Below are 20,377 nucleotides of genomic sequence, written 5' to 3' on the forward strand. Positions count from 1 at the left end.
TCCAGCATCAGAGTCTTTTCCATTGAGTCAACTCTTCGCATGAGGTGGCCAAATTACTGGAATTTCAGCTTTAGCATCATTCCTTCCAAAGAAATCCCAGGGTTGATCTCCTTCAGAATGGACTGGTTGGATCTCCTTGCAGTCCAAGGGACTCTCAAGAGTCTTCTCCAACCTAAATATAATTACTTCTCACTGGTATTAACTTATTGTGAAGGGAAAAAAGTTTAATCATTAAGGAATTCCAGTGTAATAGATTAAGTTTATAGGGTTTGTTTTTTTTTTTTTTTGCTTTTTGTTTTTACTAGCAAAACAGAGAATATGACTTTGAGAATTTTATCTTTTTTAACTTAATTATTAGAAACTTTTCTTATACTCATCTTGTATATTTTTCATCTAATCAAATATCTTTTAAAATCAGTGCTTAAAAATTCAGAATTCTAACATCAATCACATATAATTCTTTTTCTTAACATTTTATAAGTGTAGTGTTTCCTTTGTAAGACAATAAATGGGATGATTTAAGAAAGAGTGGTGCTTCTCATGTATCATGAAACACTTTGTTGACAGCATGTGGACATGTACTTTGCCTATATTATTAACATTATGTTTTGACATATGAATATATGGAACCCTTCAAAATAAGTCTCTCTTATTATATTTATTGATTCACCTTCTCTAGTTCATGTTAATAATACCTTCATATTTTATGTAAACTTCTTCTGCATCTTCCATTAATCAATCATGGGGTTATTTTCTAATTTAGAAGAAGGATGTGGTAAAACCACAGTTCCCACTATTTAACAGATTGGCAATCAACATAAGCCCTTTGTTAATAAAGTACCTTTTTATATTTTAATCCACTTCTAATTAATGCTTTCTGGGCTTAAATCATTTGCCTTTCTCTTTTAACATATTCAAAATGCAGTCACATTCTTGTTATATTTTATCATTTATCAGACCTAATAACTAGCAGAAAATTCTGAGCAAAATTATTGAAGCCTTTGGGTAACAATACTTTCTTTAAATAAGTAAAGATTTACACAGGTGAGATTATAATATATAATTTTACTTTGGCTTTTCCTCAAACTGGTAGCTAAGCATTTTATTCATTATGTATAAGTACACAATTTATACAGTATTAAAAATATGCACATTACAGAATAATGTATTTAGCCAGGGACAGTATGAAGATGCCATATCAAATATGTAAAAAATATGTTTCACTATGAAATCATGTTTAACTAATTTATAGTGAAATCATGTCAATTTATCAAATTTAATGGTCTTTGCAGTTACTTTGATTTCTTATTTGCATTAATGTTTCCTACTTTGGATTTTTATAATGTCCTCTTTAAACCTGAAATTATTCTGTCAGTATATTGAATATATTTATAAACAAACATAAACAGTTTTAAAAAATGTCACAGAAATTTCTGGTTCCTTACTTTTCCCTATTATTTCTTTTCTTTGTAATACCCTTCTTATATTAATCATACACATATAATGAGAATGAGCAGAGTCGTTTTTTTTGAACATGTTATTTCAGCAACACATACAACATCAATTTGACAGAGTTAAATAGAATTCACTCCTTTTAACTGTGTTTGTGTACCTGTGTTTTTTTTTTTTTCAGTCAATTTACTGGATTCAAAGACCATTCAAGGGGAGCTGGGATGGATCTCCTATCCATCACATGGGGTAAGTTTGGTTACCTATTGAAAGGAACACAATTCTGTGTGTTGCCTTTCTTAGAGATTAGGATTATTGGGAACAGGAACTCCTACACTTCTGATGAGAAATTATGTTTATCACTGTAGTCAATACATGGACTAACACGGCTTAATATTTGTGTCCAATGGAACTATTGAGCATTTGGAAGTTGTTGTGTTTTTTTTTTTTTTTCCTCTTCTGAATTTATCCATAGGTTGAATGAACTAAAATAAATGGTTTGACTATTACTGTCATCATGCAGATGATCTAAACATGATACCTAACATCTTTTTGTGATGTAGTCAGAATCAGTGAATTGAGAAGAGACTTCACAAATTTTAAGTGACGTGGAAAATGTGTATTTGGAGATGGTCACCTCTGGAGTTGTAGCCTTAAAATAAACCATGGAAACAATTCCAAGTAGGGTAGGATCTATTTGTCAAGACTATAAACCTGCATCGCCATCATTCCTTTGCTTAAAATGTCTTCAATTTGTCTAGGTCAGTTTAAAATTAGGCATTTTATTTACAAAAAATATGTATGCTTGCTAAGTTGCTCAGTCATGTCCAACTCCTTGGGACCCTTTGAACTATAGCCCACCAGGCTCTTTTGTCCATGGGATTCTCCAGGAAAGAATACTGGAGTGGGTTGCCATGCCCTCCTCCAGGGGATCTTCCCAAACCAGGGATCGAACCATCTCTCATATCTCCTGCATAGACAGGTGGATTCTTTACCACTAGCACCAGTTGGGAAGCCAGGAAAAATATGGCTGCCTTTAAACTCTAAGCTTTGTATATACCTTTAATGTTATGAAATCAGACACAGGTTACTAAAGTGTATGCCATTTTGGGACCCAAATGTTTATGATGATTCTTTATGTGAGAAAGTTTTCCTTTTCTTTTTTTAATTGAAGGGTAATTGCTTTACAGTATTTTGTGGTTTTCTGTCATACATTCTTTCTTTCAGAACAAAAAGAGGCTCATACGTTTGGAAAATTCTTCTTCCTAAAAAACTACAAAAAATGCCTAAACACATCTGTTTTGTTTCCAAGGATAGCTTGTAGAAAATACAAAGTGCTATTTCGAAATAGTTGTCGTAGGAAAAAACGTATATATTCCTATTTATTTTATTCCTACACCATCCTCTTTTCAAAGAGGTTATAATTACTTTGACTTGGTGTTCAGTCTTTAGATTTCTGTGCCTAAACATACTAATTTTTACTAGCAGCTTCTTCCTCACCAACGGATGTTTTGCATCAGGGATACTTCATCTATCTGTCATCTTGTATCTGCTTCTCTTTCTTGTGCACCTTGACATTGACATAATGCCAAAACCTATCACATAATCAGGTCTTGGTTTGTGGCTCAGAAAGGGAGAGTAGGAAGTAAGCCAGCATTTGGTTTTCCCATAGGTGCAAAAGGAATCAAATGGTTAAGATAAAGCACATCCTGGGTAGTCATAACAAATGAATAGAAACTCAGGATTGAGCTGGAAAACTGATTTAAAACTCATTGTCCAACTCATACTCAACTATAATGTTGATTTTAGAAATTTGAGTTTTTCATTACTCCATAAGATAACATATCATAGAAGATATGATTGCTGTCTAGGAAGATATGAAAAGCAAAACCATACTAATTCTTTATATCTATAAATATAAATAGAAAATCTGTTTAAAAATAAAAAATTAACTTAAATATCAAAGCAGCAGTTTACTTCTCTCTTTTTTTTCCTGCTTTAAAGAAGGTATAAGGAAAACATTTCTCATATTGAATATTTGGGGAAATGAATTCATTTACCTTATCTCATAGATTTTGTGATGAACAAAGTTAACACTTTTATTTCTAGATATACGTTGGATGGAGAAGGGTGTTCTAGAACCCTGCCATGTAAAGTGTGTGTGCACCAATCAGCAGTGTCAGCACGTGGGGGATTCTCAGAAATGCAGCCCCACCCCAGCCTTTTTGAGTCAGAATCTGCCTCTTAACATGGTCTCAGGTGATTCACATTAAAGCACATTAAATTTAAGAAACACTCCTCAGGGGAAGGGTAACTTGCCTCTTGACTTTTCCCATCTCTTGCACAATTTCCCACCTCCTTTCTCCTAGGAGTCACTTATGGTTTTCTCATGAACAGTTTTCAGTCTCTCCTTCAGCCTCAGAAAGCTGACCTCAGGCTCCCTGGCCTCTTCTTCATGGCTTCTCTGGTTTATCTAGCAGCTGTGACTTCCCTATTTCAGATGCATTAAATGGCCTTAAAATAGCTGGCCAACCTCTCCAGGCTTATCATTAAAACTAGCAGGGAGGAAAAAAAAAAAAAAAAAACATCTCCCTGAGAGAGAGTGATGTTTATAATCTTAAGTCCCAAAAGATTTAGTAAAAGAGAAAAGAAAAAATTAAATATGTAAATTATTGTCCTGGGTTGATTTGTAGTACATTTGTAGTATACAATGTCCATGCAGAAATAGCACTAATTTAGAAAATGTGATGTTAATATTAATTTCTTTTTGAGATACTAATGATATTGTTGACTGAAAACTCTATGGTCAGTTGAAGTTTGGGATCTAACGTCTTTGCTTGTATGATTGTTTGTGCCTGTAGATTCCATTTATTATTTTTATTGCCTAATCATTGCCATTTTCAATTTGACTAGAATATAAGAATTTGGTGTTTGTTTTAGTTTTAAAAGGAATAGGTAGTTAAATCAGTAGTAATATATATGCCTCAGGGTTTCCCATAAAAAATGAAGTGATAGCCGGAAATAAGTTTGAACTAGTTATTATTTTAATTAATTAACCCTAACAAGTAGAAATGCATCTGTTTTCAGGTTAACTAAAATATAAATATAAGCTTTGGAGGGGAAAATTATAGTGATGTCACAGCATACTTAATCACTTAAATATCCTACTCTCTTCTGTTTTTTGTTTTTTTCTGAGAACATGTATGTTCTACTCTCTTAGAAAATTTCAATATTATGATACTGTATTATCAGTTATAGTCACCAAGTTATACATTAGATCCTCAGTCCTTATTCTACAGCTGACATTTTGTACTATTTTACCAGCCCCTGCCCATTTCTCCCACCCTCCCCTCTTGGCAACCACTTTTCTGTTCTTTGTTTCTGTGAGTTTGACTCGACAAGTGGCATAGAAAATATGGTACTTTTGATTTAGGGAAATGGTTCTCAATGGATGAGGGGGTAGATAAGTGGGGAAGCAATTTTGATTTTGCCCCATGGGGATATTTGTCTGGAGATATATTGGCTGTCACAGCTGGGTAGGCAGGGCACAACTGGCACCTAGTGTGGAAACTAGGGGTCCAACTTAACACCTTGCAAAGACCATGACAGCTTCCTACAACTAAGAATGACCTTCTGCAAAATGACAGCTTCCAGGCTGAGAAACCCTTACTCAAGGGGTGGATAATGGTGATCCATCAGGAGGTATGGTCAAGGGAAAGACCTTAAGGGTACTCAGCAACTTCTTAAGTCCCAGCCATACTTCCATCAGAAGCTCTGCATTCCAGATCTTTTTATTTTTTTTTCCAGGTCTTTTTAAATATAAGTTTTAAGAAATAGACCAATAGTTCTTTCCAAGTTTGAAAAGTCTTTCATGTAATGATTACATCACCGGAGCTATGTAAAATTATTATTTGGGGGAAAATTGTCAAGAACAGCTCATTCCTTCATATATAGTATTTTCTACTCCTAGTCATCCTCTTCCCCAGAGATATAGTCACACTTAAAACCTTAGAATTGACTTATGGTTTTTTCTTGGGAGGATTATTTCTATCTCTATTTTAAAATAGTTCTTCATATCATAAAGGAAACCTGGTAGAAAAGTATGGTGTTGTGTTAATTGCTCAGTCATGTCTGACCCTTTGCAACCTCATGGATTGCTGCCTGCTAGGCTCCAATGTCCATGGAATTCCCTAGGCAAAAATAATGGAGTGGGTTGCCATTCCCTTCTCCAGGAGATCTTCCTGACCCAGGGATCAAAACCAGGTCTCTTGCATTACAAGTTGATTCTTTATCATCTGAGCTCTCAGTTTGGTACTTTATTATTAGGTATGGGAAAAAATATCTATGAAGAAGTTTAATGAAACTTTGGTTTTCTCTCGTAAATTTCATGGAAATATTACTCAAACTTGTCAACTGAAATTATCAAGAGGGTCATGATAATTCATTATAATTCATTTTCAATGAAAAGTTTTTTATTTGACATGGATATTTTCTGGTACTAAATTTGTTCACTTTAGCAAAGTAAATAAGCAATTAACCTTCTCTGGCCCTATAAACTAGGAATTATATTAATAATATTTGAATGTGGGGTTTAATTATTCAGAAGTGTTAGTAAATAATTCAGTAATTTAATTTTTTTTTGATTTAGAGAATAATCAACACATATCAAAGCCTATACATATTGCTGGATTATAATATAGAAAGAATCCATAGTTTACACATGACTAGTACTTAAATTGATTGGTCAATTGAAATGTCTTAGTCAGTGTATGGTTACAGAGAAGAGATTAGCTGGAAGTAGGCAACATAGTTTTCACTTAGGATAGTATTGGTAAGATGGTTAAGCTGTACAAAGGAATCAAGAACTTTGACTCAATTAAGTAAACTTAACTAAGGAGAAGAAAATGAAGAGAGATTTGAAGGAGGAGTGGGGTGGAATTAGTAGTCTCAAAATCAGCAATTGTAAATTTTAAAAATAATTAAACCACCTCCATCTTTCAATTCTTTTAGGTATTTTTTTCATAAAGATTTTCCTAGCTATTTATTGCTGTCTTAACAGTGATAATGTGCTTAAATAGAAAACAGTCTCCTGGCAAATAGAGACCCCATTGGTTGCTCACTCAATATTTGTTCCCTGGTTTTTCTTTGCTGACGGAACACTGAAACGGTTCATGTTTTCACCCTCCTATGTGTTCCTGGAAAATGACCCCTCTGTTACTTTGCAGGGTGAGTATTGATTCATCTGAGAGCAAATCATGATAATTAAGTCATTTTTCCAGTGTTGGTTTAGGTAAGAGAATGTAAAGCCAGTGAGACTGGAATAGGACTCCAGTGACTTTGGGAAAGTTTCCTTCCAATAAAAAGATAGGAGGTCTCTGTGACAGTCTAGAGGGGTGGGATGAGTTGGGAGGTTGGAAGGAGGTTCAAGAAGGAGGGAATATATGTATACTTAAGGGCTAATTCATGTTCTTGTATGGCCAAAACCAACACAATACTATAATTGTGGTCCTCCAATTAATAATTTAAAAAAAAAAAAAAAACCATGGCGAGGAGGCCAGGTGCTTTGTGCCTCCGGGTTTGCTCTGGGATGGCCCAGAGTCCAGTCTGGAGGACTTGCATTCCCTTAATGGTCAGAAAGGTAGGGCCAGAGAGCATTAGAGAGACCATCCAGGAACCCTGACATCTCAGAACCACTGAGTTATGTGGAGACATATGTTTTCCTTATTGAATCCATTCTTTTTGTATTTCTCATACTTTCCATGTAAAGATATCCTGATAGGATGCAATGCTTTATCTCCTGGTCAGACACCCTGATTTCTCAGTGAAGGCTATGGCAATGCATAATTCTATCCTACAATGTTATCTGTATTTTCCCAGCTTGTCTTTTTTTGTGCTTTAATATGATGTCAAAGATAACAGGAAGAATAGTAAAATAGAATAAGCACATTACGTAGAATTGGCACATCTGCATTCGGATGCTGGCTGTGTCTTTTACTGCTGTATGATCCAATGCAAGCCTATTAACCTTCGTTAACATTTATCCTCACATTTAATTGAGGCATAACAGTAATTTCTAAGTGATAGCACTTTAGAGTAAATGATGGTTGGGCAAGTGAGATGTTCCTGTATATCTAACTATGTATATCTATCTATCTGTCTAATACACAAATGTATGTAAAATAGGTATACAGATATCATTTCTTAATCTTAGATAAATTTTACAATTTTTCCATTCTAATCGAAACCCGCTAAATTCATTAATTGCCATTGTTCAGTTGCCCAGTCATGTCCAACTCTTTGCAACCCCATGGACTGCAGCACGCCAGGCTTCCCTGTCCTTCACCATTTCCCAGAGCTTGCTCAAACTCATGTCCATTGAGTTGGTGATGCCATCCAACCATTTTGTCCTCTGTCATCCCCTTCTCCTCCTGCCTTCAATCTTTCCCAGCATCAGGTTCTTTTCCAATGAGTTGGCTATTCAAATCAGGTGGCCAGAGTATTGGAGCTTCAGATTCAGCATCAGCCCTTCTAATGAATAGTCATTCATTGATACATCTGCTTAAATCTCAGTCTATAACATGTCTTAAAGATGAATTTTGAAAAAGGAAAATTGATGGTATTACCTGGGGTGCCAATTAATACCTCTTCTCAATTAAGAGCTCAAAATATTACCATTAACAGCACATGATTGTTATTTCATTGAATCGCACAGGTCAAAGTTTGCATATAATCTTGAAATTTTGAACTGAAAGAATAAAAATAAGGTAAATCAGGTATCCAATTTATTTATTTAGATTTCTAAGTGGTTAGAATTTCCTCAAATATTAATATTTCTTCTTCAGAGATACCTTCTATCTCTCATATGCCACCCTCCTGCCGCCCCTAAGACTAGGATATAAAACCTGTTAGCTCATCTGCCTTGTTCTTCATTGTACCGCCTCAGCTTGTAGTTATATGTTATTGCAGTTATTTCATAGATATTTATCTCAGCCTGGAAATGGCAAGTTCTTTGACACCAATTCCCATTTCATGAAATTCTCCCTGTTTTTCTCCCATTTAAGATTCTTAGATTAATTGCCCATAAATTTAAATTACCTGGATAAGTAAAAAATAAAAGCTTTCCAATACAAGGGAGGACAACGAAACTAACACTGATTTTGCATTTGTTGAGAATAATTTGATGTTCCAATCTGTTGTTTTAGATGGGGTCTGTTAATGATTTCATGCTTTTTTCAATGGCATAATTTAGGTAAAATGACACATACTATAGTGTATATATTATATATGTATGAGCATATATTATAGATGTACTTATGTAATATATAAATATACATATATAATAGTATAGATATATGTCTATATTACATATATTATTTTTTGTACTAGCAGATCTACTTAGTTAAACATAGTTAGAAAATACTACAAGCCTATGCATTGGAAGTTAACTGAAAAAGAAAAGTAGCTTAGGATAGCTCTATATTGAAAATTATACAGGCTGTTGTCTAGGGGTAAAAATCTGGTATCCTGCAAATAAATTCCAGTTACCTAAAACTAGAAATATTTAGAGTTGAGTGAATCATCAAGAATAATGGAAATAATAAAAGTACTCTCTAAAACAAGTCTCTAATATAGTATAATTTGCCTTCAATATTGGAATTATTGCTATTTGTGAAGTCTGGTTTCTAAAAGTCTTATCTGCTGGATTTCTACCTTTCATTTTATGAATGGTGTCTGAAATGCAGGAAGAATATGTTGACAACTGTATGTCAACGATAACCACATAGGACTCTGCCTTTGTGAATCACAGTCCAAAGTCTGCTTCATATGCTGAAAATAAAAATTTTGACATATGTGATTCTTGGTCATTTAAAATTTTTCTGCCTAGGATGAATGATGCTATATATTTTATATACATTATTATATATATACTTTATATATATTTTATGTTCACTTTCACCTACTGTGCTGACCTTTCTAGGACGGTTGTCTGATTAATTAGAAAAAACATGACAAAGTTTGATAGGTCTTTTTTAACCTTTTCTTGAAGCGAAATACACTATAAAATAAGGTGGAAGGTGAATAAGTGGTAGAAATCAACAAAAATAGAATTTATTCTAGCAATATTAAATTTATAAAATTTAAAATGTTATCTTCTATCTGTTTTATCAGAAATAATGTTAGTGTTTAAAGAAAAAGAAATATTTTTCATTGATAATGTTGTATGTTTCTGTATAAATCCTCCTCTTTGTGTCAAAACAGTGCTTGTTTATATTTTGGGGATTGAATTAGAATTTTTAAAATATGACATGTGATATGCTTTGGTTTTTATTTTTATTTTTTGGCTTTGATGTATAGCCTTGGGTTTAGAGGAAAGGAGACTTAAAACTTATTTGAATGGGTTTTCTTTATTTCGGCTTTACCCACAAATTTGTACTTTGTGATATTTGACATTTAAATGATATTAGTCATTTAACATAAGTAACTATAGAGTTAAATAAAAAGCTAAGATACACAAATATTTTTCATATCTAATTTTAATGTTTACATATTTAATAAATTTATTATGTTGATTTCATATTTGTTTCTTTAAAAAAATTCAAATTGGCAATAAAGTTTTGCTTCTAGTGATTTGTCATATTGATAGCATTTTATAAAAATAACAACTTTCTTAGCACCAAAATATTTTACTTTGTGCAACTTCAAGTGAAAGACCTTTCTGATGAAAAAGGAATTATTAAAATAAGAATAACCAAAATATAGATACTAAACTTAAAAAAAGAATGGTTTTCATACTTATTTTTCATTAAATTTGTTGACACATGTACAAAAGGGTATATAGCAGATCGGATATCAATTTTTGTTTTGCTAGGAAATGTCCAGCTCCCTTAAAATAAAGAGCATACTTAGAACAAATGCTGTATTTTCAAGTTTCCAAGTTTTCATTTGAATATAGGATATAAACATAGCATATGTGTTCCAATAGAGACGGATTTCCATTCTGTCATTTCATTAAGTGTAAGTCAAGAATTTTGATGGAAATTTTAAAAAATCATAATTTTCCCCAAAGTTTTACTTATTTACTTTACTCCTTAAATATTTTCTTTTTAATTTCATAAATTAATGGTCTTGACCTTTAGGTTTATTATTCATTGGTGTTTCATTTCTTTTGAAAGATTTTTAAGAAATTAAATTTGGCCTGTAAAAAATATTGCATAAAATACTTTTTAAATAAGTCCCATGTCCCAAATGATAGCCATTGCACCTGAGAACATTTAAAGGTTATAACATTTAGAACACAAGAAACTTCAAGTATTTCTGCAAACTTCGTAGCTCACTGATTGCCATCAGTTTTGTTTGTTTTTTGCTAGTGATGTTCACTTTATTCAGGAAATGTTGTATGAAGAATTATCAATGTAATTGCCCAGATTTCTTGGGACCTGCTAAAATAATTTCTCCCTTTTACATGGGACATAAGAAGAAAAACATCAAGGGGGATAATATGCTCAATTTTCTGAATAGCCTGTTTATAAGTTTGTTTTATTCATTCTGGTAGTAAGGCAACTTACCATATACAACACACACACACACACACATATGTTATGTATATACAGTTATATAAAACTACATACATATATATTAAACTATAGAGAGATATATAGCTGTATCTATATAAGCTAATATATTGAAATTGTTTTAATTTTTAAACAATAATTATTAGAAATGCAAAATTCTGGGCTTCTAACTAAGACCTACTACTATGTTACAAATCCTGGGATCAGGGTTCAGCAATCTGTGTTTTCACAGGCTTTCCATGTGATTCTCATGCTGTTCAACTTTGGGAATCACTGTGCTAGAAAATCATTATCTGCTGTAATTAAACAGTTATTACTTATGAACATAATTGACTGCTGCTTGGTATGGTGCTATGCTGTAGTTTGTTCCAAACTCTTGATGTAGCACTATGCATAATTCATTATAAATATAGCTCTGGATATTTTAAAATTTAGGATATTACAATAAACACATAGCAGGAAAAATAGGCATTTTACCAGCCACTCAAGGGATCTATTCTTAGCACTTTTGTAACAGGAATTCATTTTGGCATTCTCAAGTTTCTCTCATGTAATCTTGGAGCTCAGTTTGAGTTGATTGTAGTAGCTTCAGTATTTGTAAATGCTGAAGATATTTATACATTTGCATCCATTGCTCACAAAAAAGAGATAACATTAAAGCCAAGACTAGAAAAGCCATAAATTAAGTGACAGTGAAATTGGAATAAGGAATATGAAAATTGCCCATCAAGGAGTTACTTGAATTTAAGGTTTTTCTGGAAAATAACTATGAAACATTCCTGGAAAGTTACTGAGATCTGCTTATAATAGATTTTATGTGCCCCACTAAAGATATTGGAGATTATTCAAAGGCCATATTTTAAAGAGATGATTATAAGTTCAGTTCAGTTCAGTTCAGTCATTCAGTCATGTCCAACTCTTTGCGACCCCATGAATCGCAGCACGCCAGGCCTCCCTGTCCATCACCAACTCCCGGAGTTCACTCACACTCACGTCCATCAAGTCGATGATGCCATCCAGCCATCTGATCTTCTGTCGTCCCCTTCTCTTCCTCCCCCAATCTCTCCCAGCATCAGAGTCTTTTCCAATGAGTCAACTTTCGCAAGAGGTGGCCAAAGTACTGGAGTTTCAGCTTTAGCATCATTCCTTTCAAAGAACACCCAGGACTGATCTCCTTTAGGATGGACTGGTTGGATCTCCTTGCAGTCCAAGGGACTCTCAAGAGTCTTCTCCAACACCACAGGTCAAAAGTATCAGTTCTTTGGCGCTCAGCTTTCTTCACAGTCCAACTCTCACATCCATACATGACTACTGGAAAAACCATAGCCTTAACTAGACGGACCTTTGTTGGCAAAGTAATGTCTCTGCTTTTTAATATGCTATGTAGGTTGGTCATAACTTTACTTCCAAGGAGCAAGCATCTTTTAATTTCATGGCTGCAATCACCATCTGCAGTGATTTTGGAGCCCAGAAAAATAAAGTCTGACACTATTTCCACTGTTTCCCCATCTATTCCCCATGCAGTGACAGGACCAGAAGCCATGATCTTAGTTTTCTGAATGTTGAGCTTTAAGCCAACTTTTTCATTCTCCTTTCACTTTCATCAAGAGGCTTTTTAGTTCCTCTTCACTTTCTGCCTTAAGGGTGGTGTCATCTGCATATCTGAGGTTAGTGAGATTTCTCCCAGCAATCTTGATTCCAGCTTGTGCTTCTTTCAGCCCAGCGTTTCTCATGATGTACTCTGCCTATAAGTTAAATAAGCAGGGTGACAATATACAGCCTTGACGTACCCCTTTTCCTATTTGAAACCAGTCTGCTGTTTCATGTCCAGTTCTAACTGTTGCTTCCTGACCTACATATAAGTTTCTCAAAAGGCAGGTCAGGTGGTCTGGTATTCCCATCTCTTTCAGAATTTTCCACAGTTAATTGTGATCCACACAGTCAAAGGCTTTGGCATAGTCAATAAAGCAGAAATAGATGTTTTTCTGGAACTCTCTTGCTTTTTCAATGATCCAGTGGTTGTTGGCAATTTGATCTCTGGTTCCTCTGCCTTTTCTAAAACCAGCTTGAACATTTGGAAGTTCACAGTTCACGTATTGCTGAAGCCTGGCTTGGAGAATTTTGAGCATTACTTTGCTAGCATGTGAGATGAGTGCAATTGTGCAGTAGTTTGAGCATTATTTGACATTGCCTTTTTTTGGGACTGAAATGAAAACTGACCTTTTCCAGTCCTGTGGCCACTGCTAAGTTTTCAAAATTTTCTGGCATGTTGAGTGCAGCACTTTCACAGCATCATCTTTCAGGATTTGAAATAGCTCAACTGGAATTCCATCACCTCCACTAGCTTTGTTCGTAGTGATTATGGAGGTGATTATGGAGGATGTTGTAATCAAAGAACAGACAGGAGTCAGAAAAAGCAGTCGGAAATCACTGTAAAAGTTCTCAGAATATATTATAGAAACCAAGGGTTAGCCCTCTATTCTTCTAATTCTGTATCTTAGTGATTTGGCATAGGCTAAATTTTCATTATCTTGCTGACACTCCAAGAAGGGATATATTTTTTTTAATTTTTATTAATAGGTCATTTTTATAATAAAGGTATAAAATAAAGAGAAACCAAATTTGGTGAATTGTGTAAGTTGTAAGACCTTGGGAAACTCCACAGAAGAAAAATTAATGAACTAAGGAAGACAAAGCAAAAGGAAAAAAAGAGGGCACAAGATGCTTGGTTCAGTTCAGTTCAGTTCAGTGGCTCAGTTGTGTCCGACTCTTTGCGACCCCATGAATCACAGCACGCCAGGCCTCCCTGTCCATCACCAACTCCCAGAGTTCACTCAGACTCACGTCCATCGAGTCAGTGATGCCATCCAGCCATCTCATCCTCTGTCGTCCCCTTCTCCTCCTGCCCCCAATCCCTCCCAGCATCAGGGTCTTTTCCAATGAGTCAACTCTTCGCATGAGGTGGCCAAAGTACTGGAGTTTCAGCTTTAGCATCATTCCTTCCAAAGAAATCCCAGGGCTGATCTCCTTCAGAATGGACTGGTTGGATCTCCTTGCAGTCCAAGGGACTCTCGAGAGTCTTCTCCAACACCACAGTTCAAAAGCATCAATTCTTTGGTGCTCAGCCTTCTTCACAGTCCAACTCTCACATTCTTGGTAAATGTAATCAAATTTTCCTTCCAAGTGACAATACCAGTTAATGTTCTTTTGGGTATAGGGCTAAGAATAAGTTTAAGTTTTTGTGGCCCATGCACGCTCAGTCAATCAATTATGTCCAACGCTTCAGGACCTTATGGACTGTGTCTCAACATACAGATACAAGACCATGAATCCAACTACTGTGGAGATTCAGCTAGTGCAGGAAGAGAGGATAGACACAGTGTGGTGGTTTCAAAGAACCTTAACTCTTAGTCTACACTTGGATACTTGGTGCCATGAATATCAAGGCATCTGGTAGTCATAAACATTGATCTACAAAAGTCTTCAATGGAGTTTAAAGCTCATGGATGATATGAATCAATTTTTAACACTGTGCTATAAAACAATTTGTCATGTCTATCCTGAATGGATGGATGTGCTGGGTAATCAGTTTTTAAAGTAGAATCAGTGATAATTTCAATTTTAATTTACTCATTCTCTTGAGTGTTGAAAAACAAGTAACAATGTAGTCCTAAACCAAAGATTACTGTATATAATTTTGTGAAAATGTTTGTTGGTAGAGCTGCTTCACTTTCTTATCAAGGGGGCATATTTTTATCTTATTTGGGGTAGTAGCATATATTTGAATGAGTAATCAATGTTGGAGCCAGCAGGGACTTTAGAAGTCATCTACTGCAATTCCTTAATTACACAGACAAGCAGCTGAAGCTCAGAGACCCTCAAGGTCATCCTCAAAGTCATTGTTTTCTGGGTCTGTTTAGTGGTCTTTCATTAATCCTCTCGGTCTTTTCTGAGGACAGTACCAAAGAAAGATTCAAGATTATGTGATTTAATGTTGAAGAGACTACATTTCACAGAATTTCAGGACTATTGTGTTTGAACGTCTTTCTTACAGTACCCTAAAAAATAAGCAAATCTTGGGGTACATCAGTCAGTGTTTTGCTCTTTTCTCAGCAGTTGAAAAATGCTGATCTTTCGTAAGGCCAAGAGGAAAATTGGGTTGTACAGGATTATTATTACCTCTCCATTCTCTCATGTATCCCTATCCTCTCATCACAAGTTGATTTATGATCCACGGACTGAGATGTCACTTTCTGCTTAGAAATTCTTAACTCATTCTCTGACAACTAAAAATTGATTTTAGCTTAGATTCAAATATAACTGTACTTGCATCGAAAGAGTAGTTTTATATGTTAGCTCATAATCAAAACAAATCTCATTTACTCTCAGTTTTCATAAGAACCGATGAATGTTTTGAGATCTTTTAAAAAAATTAGTACATCATTTTAATGTGACTGTTCTTCAGATAGAAGGCTTAGATGTGTTATCTTCTAACCAATAAATTCTCAAGATTTTAAACATCTCAAAATTATTAGCAATATTTTTGCCTTCTCAACAGTAATTTTTATGGAATATTTTTATAGAAATATGTCATTCTTATGTAGCTTTCTGCAATGTGATAATTATAAGTTAGGATAGCAAGTTAGTTTTTCAGCAGATTTTGGAAACTAGAATGAAAAAATCAGGGCAGGAGTTTTATAACCCAAGAAATATTTTGTGGTATACTTTGCCATGGTAATAATCTCCTCTAAAATAAATACTCCTTCATTTCTGAAATATATGATCCTAATTCAAAGACAATCTCTGTAGTGGTAAACACTATGGGAAGAACTAAAGATGCTAACATTATTTTAGAAAGGAAAGTCTGTGGAGTCACATTATTTTTTGGAATCAAATTCTGAATAGTTTATGTGGTATAAGTGGGGCTTGCACAAGCTTCAGTGTATTAGAATTTATTCATCCTGTATAGTAACTGCTTGAGCTCCTGCTATGTACTGGTACTATCAAAGGCAGCAAAAGATGCAAAAAACAATACCCATTGCTAATATTTCTACAATGTGCTGGGCTCTATTTGTAGTGCTTTCCATATGTCAACTTGTTTAATTCTCACAACAGTCTTATAATGTTTTACTCCCATTTTAAAGAAAAAATAAGCCCCACCTCCAAATTTAAATAACTAAACAAGATCATGCACTTAGTAAGTGACAGAGTCAGGAATAAAACCAGGTCGTCTGACTTTTTACATAATGTACATTATCATTATTCTATACTGCCTATTGTAAGAGAGTTCAGTTCAGGTCAGTTCAGTTCAGTCGCTCAGTCGTGTCTGACTCTTTGCGACCCCATGAATCGCAGCACGCCAGGCCTCCCTGTCCATCACCAACTCCCGGAGTTCACTCAGACTCACGTCCATCGAGTCGGTGATGCCATCCAGCCATCTCATCCTCTGTCGTCCCCTTCTCCTCCTGCCCCCAGTCCCTCCCAGCATCAGGATCTTTTCCAATGGGTCAACTCTTCGCCTGAGGTGGCCAAAGTACATAAAACCAGGTAGTGTGACTTTTTACATTGTGTACATTACCATTATTCTATACTGCCTATTGTGAGAGAGTTAATGAAGCCATTTCCTTGACAAACAATCTGGTAGAAGAGAATGCATGGAGCAGTAACTACAATATAGTGATAGTCATCAATTAAGATACACAGTGATTCAATAATACCGTAATGTGTGTCATCAGCTCTGCTTAACGTGAGTCAGAATAAACTATGTCAAGAGTAAAGTATGCAAAGCTTTAAAGATAAATAGTAATTTACCAGGTATATGTGATTGGGCATCACATACACAGAACACAGATTACAAAATAGCATTGTACGCTGAGAAAAAAATATAGTGCATGTATTCGGAAACTAGTGTAGAGAAGAGCAGAACATGGAATTTGTGAAGGGAAAAACAGAATTATCCTGGATTGTGAAAAGCCTCATACACCATGTCAGAGGGTTGGAATTCTTTTAATGGAAAATTGTTCAGGAGTCTAGAAATTAGGAAGTTCACTCTATGGACTTAAAATAGAGGTACAAAGAACAGTTGGTTTACTAAGGTCATCCAAGAAAGATATCTGGCACGGCATAGAATGAAAGTTATGGATACTGGTCATTTATGATGTCCAATAAGAAACGGTGTCAACTGGATATAGGGTATGGGGAATTTGGGGGTAATTTCTATGATATTGCATGTTATTGATGATGACTGATATGTATCTTAGTTTCTCCTGATATGTATCTTAGTTTCTCCTAGATTAAAGTTTCTTGATTTTTAGTGTTCTTCAGAATCAACTATTGAACAGTACTCCTATAGATGTGAATTGTATTGCTAAAGAATGACATATTTATTTATATTTATGTATCTATATGCACACTCACAGATATACATCTGTAACACATAATATACCTAGTAGTATGTTATGTGCTATTACATTTGAAATTCTGTATCCTTGCCCCAATGTTATAATTTCTAAATTACAGAAAAATATAGATTCTATGAAGATTAAATTTTCAAATGGAAGGTCACAGATGCAAGAAGTCATATAATATAGTTTTAGAGTTTGGGCAGATCCAGTTATGGGTATTTTGGCAGTAAAGGATACATAAAAACAAAACTAAACTTTTAATTTCATTATTGATTTTATAATAAATGGTATCTACAGTATAAAAAAGGTAATTTCTAGATAAGCATTATCTAGAATGCACTCATGATATGTGATAGACAAAGGAGAAATAGAAAATAAAAGACAAATTTTGAATAGAATTTTAACCAGTGACAAACTTAGAAAATGTTCACCAGATAATTTTTCTCTCAGCAATCAATTTTCCTTTGAAAAAACACTGATATTATTAGACATAAGTTGTAGAAATTATGATTTTCAACAGAGATACAGGTAGGTATTTTCAACAGTGTTTAAACAGGAGAGGGATATTGTTTATAGAAGCAGATGTTATAGAAGCAGATGTTCCATAGGAAGTGGGTATGAATAAATACAGCATGAAACATCTCAAGCCACTTGCAAGCAAAATATTGAAATGAGATATGTGACTTAAGTTTATATGTTCCTTAGGAAACAGATGTAAGCCTGAATTGTTACCTTGGAAAATTACAACATATATCTCTCATGAAATACCATGGTCAAGGTGTAGAAAAGAAGGGTAGCTTTTTTTATGTAAAGAACAGCTATCTCTTTAAATTTTATATAACTAACTTGTATTCTCATAATTCATTGGGATTTAGTGTACTGATTTAGATCTCTGATTCACCAAGTCTTTCAATAATCTCATCCATCAGGGGCTCGTTTTTTGGTTCTTCAAAAAAGATCATGAACCTAGCACAGTACTAACAATTATTTAAAAACTTAAGTTGACAGAACAGTTAATGAAATGTAATGCGTTTAACAATAGGATGGGGAAATCCCTAATGACCTCTCAGCTAATTAGTAGATACCAAAATATGGAAGAATCACTAAATGCTACATACAGGGTATTTTGTAAAATATAATGAATCTGAAAAATGAAAAACTTGCTTTACAAAAGGATCTACATAGTTTGGGAGAAAAAAATATTTTTAATGAGGCCAGATTTCTCTTTGCTTTTCTATAATTTATTAGCTTTCTTTTGGAATACATAATGTGGCTTGTGAGCAATAGTAAAGAAAAAACTGTTATTTTAATTAATACAACATAAGCTGTTTTAAAAAGTGGCTTCAGAAGATATTTGTTTCATTTGATTCTAGATAATTGAGAATCAGTCATTGAACATATAAGAGCACTTCCTTTGCTAGACAGTTTAGAGTCAAAAGAGAATGAGAAAAATAATCACTGCCTGCAAGGAGTTTCTTTGCTGTTATTATTCAGTTGCCAAGTCGTGTTTGACTCTTTGTGATCCCACGGACTGCAGCTCACCAGGTTTCCCTGTCCTTCAGTGTCCCACGGTGTTTCTACTACACTAGTATCAGTTCAGTTCAGTTCAGTTCATTCCAGTAGCTCAGTCGTGTCTAACTCCTTGCGACCCCATGAATCACAGCACACCAGGCCTCCCTGTCCATCATCAACTCGTGGAGTTCACTCAGACTTATGTCCATTGAGTCGGTGATGCCATCCAGCCATCTCATCCTCTGTCGTCCTCTTCTCCTCCTGTCCTCAATCCCTCCCAGCATCAGGGTCTTTTCCAATGATTCAGCTCTTCCCATCAGGTGGCCAAAGTATTGGAGTTTCAGCTTCAGCATCAGTCCTTCCAATGAACACCCAGGACTGATCTCCTTTAGGATGGACTGGTTGGATCTCCTTGCAGTCCAAGAGACTCTCAAGAGTCTTCTCCAATACCACAATTCAAAAGCATCAATTCTTCCTTGCTCAGCTTTCTTCACAGTCCAACTCTCACATCTGTACATGACCACTGGAAAAACCATAGCCTTGACTAGATGGAGCTTTGTTGGCAAAGTAATGTCTCTGCTTTTGAATATACTATCTAGGTTGGTCATAACTTTCCTTCCAAGGAGTAAGCGTCTTTTAATTTCATGGCCGCAATCACCATCTGCAGTGATTTTGGAGTCCAGAAAAATAAAGTCTGACACTATTTCCACTGCTTCCCCATCTATTTCCCATGAAGTGATGGGACCAGATGCCATGATCTTAGTTTTCTGAATGTTGAGCTTTAAGCCAACTTTTTCACTCTCCTCTTTCACTTTCATCAAGAGGCTTTTTAGTTCCTCTTCACTTTCTGCCATAAGGGTGGTGCCATCTGCATATCTGAGGTTATGTGAAAGTGCTGCACTCAATATGCCAGCAAATTTGGAAAACTCACCAGTGGTCACAGGACTGGAAAAGGTCAGTTTTCATTCCAATCCCAAAGAGAGGCAATGCCAAAGAAGGCTCAAACTACTGCACAATTGCACTCATCTCACACACTAGTAATGTTCAAAATTCTCCAAGCCAGGATTCAGCAATATGTGAACCATGAACTTCCAGATGTACAGTTTGTCTTGTTCTTGTGTAATACAGTCAGCTTTCAGAGCCAAGGTGGAATACGGCCAGTCAGTGTTTGGACATTTCATTCTAGCCGTTGGTTATTTCATAATCATATTTTATTCTGGTCTTTACATTTTGGCTCTTTTGGAAAATTTTTTTGTTGTTGTTTAATTGCTAAGTCGTGTCTGACTCATTTTGTGACCTCCTGGACATAACTTGCCAAGTTCCTCTGTCCATAATATTTCCCCAGCAGGAATACTGGAGTGGGTTGCCATTTCCTTCGTCACAGGATCTTACCATTCCAGGGATCCAACCACATACAGTACTAATGGAAAAACTGTAGCT

At 35.0% G+C, this 20,377-nt stretch overlaps 1 protein-coding gene across 3 annotated transcripts in view; it reads left to right on the top strand.

Moving 5' to 3' along the window:
* The window catches only part of EPHA3 (EPH receptor A3), a 408,015-nt gene that overhangs the window by 21,581 nt on the left and 366,057 nt on the right, over positions 1–20,377 (top strand). For all 3 annotated transcript variants that reach the window (XM_069578939.1, XM_069578950.1, XM_069578961.1), the window contains exon 2: positions 1,634–1,698. In XM_069578939.1, coding sequence (XP_069435040.1) covers positions 1,634–1,698 — 65 coding nt within the window. The remainder of the gene's footprint in view (positions 1–1,633; positions 1,699–20,377) is intronic.

Source organism: Ovis canadensis, chromosome 1 (assembly GCF_042477335.2).
Source record: "Ovis canadensis isolate MfBH-ARS-UI-01 breed Bighorn chromosome 1, ARS-UI_OviCan_v2, whole genome shotgun sequence".
Taxonomy (NCBI): Eukaryota; Metazoa; Chordata; class Mammalia; order Artiodactyla; family Bovidae; genus Ovis; species Ovis canadensis.